The 3,871-nt window shown below is 28.3% G+C and overlaps 1 protein-coding gene across 1 annotated transcript; it reads left to right on the plus strand.

The window, feature by feature from the left end:
- Positions 1-321: 321 nt before the first annotated feature.
- LOC113855777 (senescence/dehydration-associated protein At4g35985, chloroplastic-like) lies at positions 322-2,520 on the plus strand. The gene is made up of 5 exons (XM_027487410.1): positions 322-897; positions 1,464-1,597; positions 1,698-1,864; positions 1,957-2,041; positions 2,334-2,520. Exons 1-5 carry the CDS (start codon positions 322-324, stop codon positions 2,518-2,520), a joined length of 1,149 nt encoding a protein of 382 aa, XP_027343211.1.
- Positions 2,521-3,871: the final 1,351 nt, after the last annotated feature.

The following is a 3,871-nucleotide window of genomic DNA, read 5'->3' on the forward strand; positions in this document are numbered from 1 at the left end:
AAAAGAATCCATGGCAACGAAGACCTTTCCCTTTCTTATTAGTTTATAAAATAAATATTAAACAAAGTGTGTTTATGTTTATTATTTTAAAGTACAGGTTCAAAAATGTAAAAAATAAATATTTTTAGTATGCATTTATTGTAATTTTTAATATATTCTTAATAGAATTTTTATATTTTTAAATTTCTTAAAAGAACATCGCTTAATAAGTTTATATAACAAATATTTACTATTTTTTAGTTTAATAATTATGAAAATCTATAAGAAGAAATAGTTGAAAGATTTAGAATTATCCCTATCATCAACAGAAGCAAAGCCGGTATGGGAAGTTGCTTTAGTGGCTCCCAAACTATGAGACCCATGGGAACCTCAATAGCTGAAAGGGTTGAAGAATACTCAGCAGCATCCAAAGATCTGAAACAAGAACTTCTGATACAAATACAAGGATGTAAAGTTCATCTGATGGATGAAGGAGAAGCTTTTGAAGTAGGTCAAGGGGAGTTCATGATCATGAGAACCTTGGAAGAGAATGTGTCTCTGGCTACAATAATAAAAGTAGGAGATGATCTTCAATGGCCTTTGACAAAAGATGAGCCAGTAGTGAGGCTTGATGCTCTTCATTACCTGTTTTCTTTGCCTGTGAAAGATGGTGAGCCTCTCAGCTATGGTGTCACCTTTTCAGAACACAGTTTTGGAAGCTTGGGTTTGGTGGATTCGTTTCTGAAGGAACATTCTTGCTTTTCTGGCTTGAATTCGAGTAAGGAGAATAATCTTGATTGGAAGGAGTTTGCTCCAAGGGTTGAAGATTACAATCATTTTCTGGCAAAGGTTATTGCAGGAGGGACTGGTCAGATTGTGAAGGGTATCTTCATCTGCAGCAATGCTTACACCAACAAGGTATTTAGTTTTTATATGAAAAGAAAATATGATTTCTTTTTTCTTTAAATTATTTATAGATCAGTTTTTATCATTTATTAAAGTTAGAAAAATATTAAATATAATAACTACATTTAACATTGTTTTTTCTTTCCAATCCTTATAATTATACTTCATTTAGTTTCTCCATATAAACATTTTATGTTGTCGTCCATATATATGACATCATTTTTTGTTTGGATTATTGTATGAAAAATATGCTAAGGATATTATAATTTTAATGAATGGTAAGCATCAAATATATTTTAAATATGAAAACTAAGATATAATATTTTTTCTCATACGAATTAAATAAAAATAAATAAATCAAATATTGGGACAAATTATAATTTAACCCACTTTTTATTTTATGACATGCTTGAGCCTTGTATGTAATTTCTTGAGGCTAGAAAATGAGTGAAATTTACGTGACTGTTACAGTAAGACCGATAATGACGAATAGAAGAAAAGGAAAGACAACAGAAAGACATTTATAAAATATACTCCCACTAAATTTTGATCTAAACTTGTTGGATGGAAACCATCAGGTCCAAAAAGGAGGAGAAACGATCTTAAATAGTTCTGCAAGCTTGAAAAATGGTGTGGTGAGCAGGGAAAGTATGAACAACAACACTGGTAGTGCCTCAAAGAAGAAGAGCAAGATTAATAAAAACCTCAAACGGTATTGGAAAAATGAGACTAGGACACACATACCACAATAATTACCGCACATGAAAATGAGCTATTATTAATTAATTATGTTTTGTATTTGCATATTCTAGTGTGAGAAAGCTGTCCAGCATGACAGAAAAGTTAAGCAAATCTTTTCTTAGTGGTGTTGGTATAGTCAGTGGAACAGTGATGGGTCCTGTGGTTAAATCCAAACCAGGAAAGGCATTCCTAAAGAAGCTTCCTGGGGAGGTGATGTTGGCTTCCTTTGACGCCCTCAGTAAGTCAAACACAACACTTTATAACATGTCTTTTCTTTCAAATGAGCGACACCACCCTCACTTGTTTGTTTCTTTTCAAATGCTGCTGCAGACAAGGTTCTTGATGCAGCTGAAGCTGCTGAAAAACAATCTTTCTCTGCCACTTCCAAAGCTGCATCTAGAATGGTCTCTAACAGGTAAAGGACATTTGATTGACTAAATAATACAGCAGATATTTGTAGTATATTAATTTTTAATGGAATTCCCATTGTTGCTAACAAGTTTACATTGTACATTAATATGTTTTTATTTAATGGTCTTGCTAACTAATATTTTAAAGACAGTGATAAAAAATTCATTAAAAGATATGTTTAACATCAACAACCAAGTCTTATCCCAAAAATAAACTTTTTAACTAATAAGTTTAGGATACTAAGGACACTGATCAATATTTATCTTTAGTTTTCATGTATCATTCTTGGCCAACAGGTTTGGGGAAAGCGCAGGGGAAGCTACTGAGCATGTGTTTGCAACTGCAGAACATGCCGCTCACACTGCTTGGAATGTCTTTCAGATACGAAAGGCCTTCACTCCAGCTTCTTCAGCAACCAATACAGCTTCTAAAACAACCAATGCAGTACTAAAAAATGTTGCCATGATTAGAAGTTATAAATAGGCTAAAATATACTGTACTAGAGTTACATTTGCTTTTAAATTTTTCTTTTTTTTATTTTTAAAAAAGTTTAAAAATATTATTAGTATCTATAAATACAGGTTATTTTGTGATAAGTCTGACTTGCAACTTCAATTCTCATGTTACAGACCTAAATCCAAACTCACTCCCAACTCCATTCCCCAAATGCTTCTTCATACTTAATAACCTTTTTATTCTCAAAGACCAACTATTTAAGACTAACTTCATAGTAACTGAAAATGCTGAATTGACTTTCTGTCAGTTAATTCAATAATTAATAGAAGTAGAGTTGATGACAGGACTAAACTCTAACTTTCCAATTTTATAAAGACTAAATCTTAATAAAAAAATTTATAAAAATTTATTACAAAATAATTTATATTTATAAGAACAAATAATACATTTAAGCCTTTTAAAAATAATTTCTATTACTATTTATTAATAATGTAAGATACATTTAAATATTTTACACAATTTGTTACTTTAAAAGGTTATTATTATAACATGACTAGATATATGTTATGTTATAATAAAGTGCGATCAAATATTATTATAAAATATTTTAAAAGTTTTAAATATCAAAATTAATAAAATTTATTTAAAAGATTAAATTAAATTAGAATTTAAAATATTTAAATATTGAAATCCAATCAAATTAGTTTTTATTTCTTTGTAAAAGGTGTGGATACAAAGTGAAGAAAGAATTATTATTTGTTTTATTTATCAATTTCATTATTTAAATAATTTAAAATTGATAGACACGTGTATTTAAGAAATATACTCATAAAATAAACGATACAACTAAATTTGTCCATCAAAAGTATTAAAAAATCATTTTAATTTATTCCTTTCAACCTTGCATTTTTAGTAATTATACTAGTCCTAACCTTTGGTTTTAAGGAGTACCGAGTAACTAAAAGAAGACGAAATCAGATAACTAATTTTAAGAATTAGTTTAAACAAACTTTTCCGTATATTTCCCATTAAAGAGGAAAATAAAATAAATTAGACATTTTATATTAGTTAAAATTAATTTATGTTTGTTTTAACATTTTATATATATAAAAAACTCATTTAATTTTCCAATAAATACTCATAAACTTAACTAAACTCAAATATATTCTTATCTTTAAAAAAAGATTAACAGCGAAATTTTATAACTAAACATCATCATAAACTAAAAGTTCATTTAAATTGAACCTAAATTAAAATGCATTCATGTTTATGTTACAATTCCAGATAAACTGCACATTTCATTAACATATTTTTTTTGTGTTCAATATTTTATTCATGCATATCACTTAGAGACACTAAATTTAATTATTATTTCAAG

This window comes from Abrus precatorius, unplaced genomic scaffold (assembly GCF_003935025.1).
Source record: "Abrus precatorius isolate BTA unplaced genomic scaffold, Abrus_2018 Scaffold11, whole genome shotgun sequence".
Taxonomy (NCBI): Eukaryota; Viridiplantae; Streptophyta; class Magnoliopsida; order Fabales; family Fabaceae; genus Abrus; species Abrus precatorius.

What these genes read in the sequence shown, in the direction of transcription:
- LOC113855777 (XM_027487410.1), top strand. Translation starts at nt 322, where the DNA reads ATGGGAAGTTGCTTTAGTGGCTCCCAAACTATGAGACCCATGGGAACC. An exon ending in GCAATGCTTACACCAACAAG is followed by an intron (nt 898 to 1,463) that starts GTATTTAGTTTT and finishes GGAAACCATCAG; the next exon opens with GTCCAAAAAGGAGGAGAAAC. An exon ending in ATTAATAAAAACCTCAAACG is followed by an intron (nt 1,598 to 1,697) that starts GTATTGGAAAAA and finishes TGCATATTCTAG; the next exon opens with TGTGAGAAAGCTGTCCAGCA.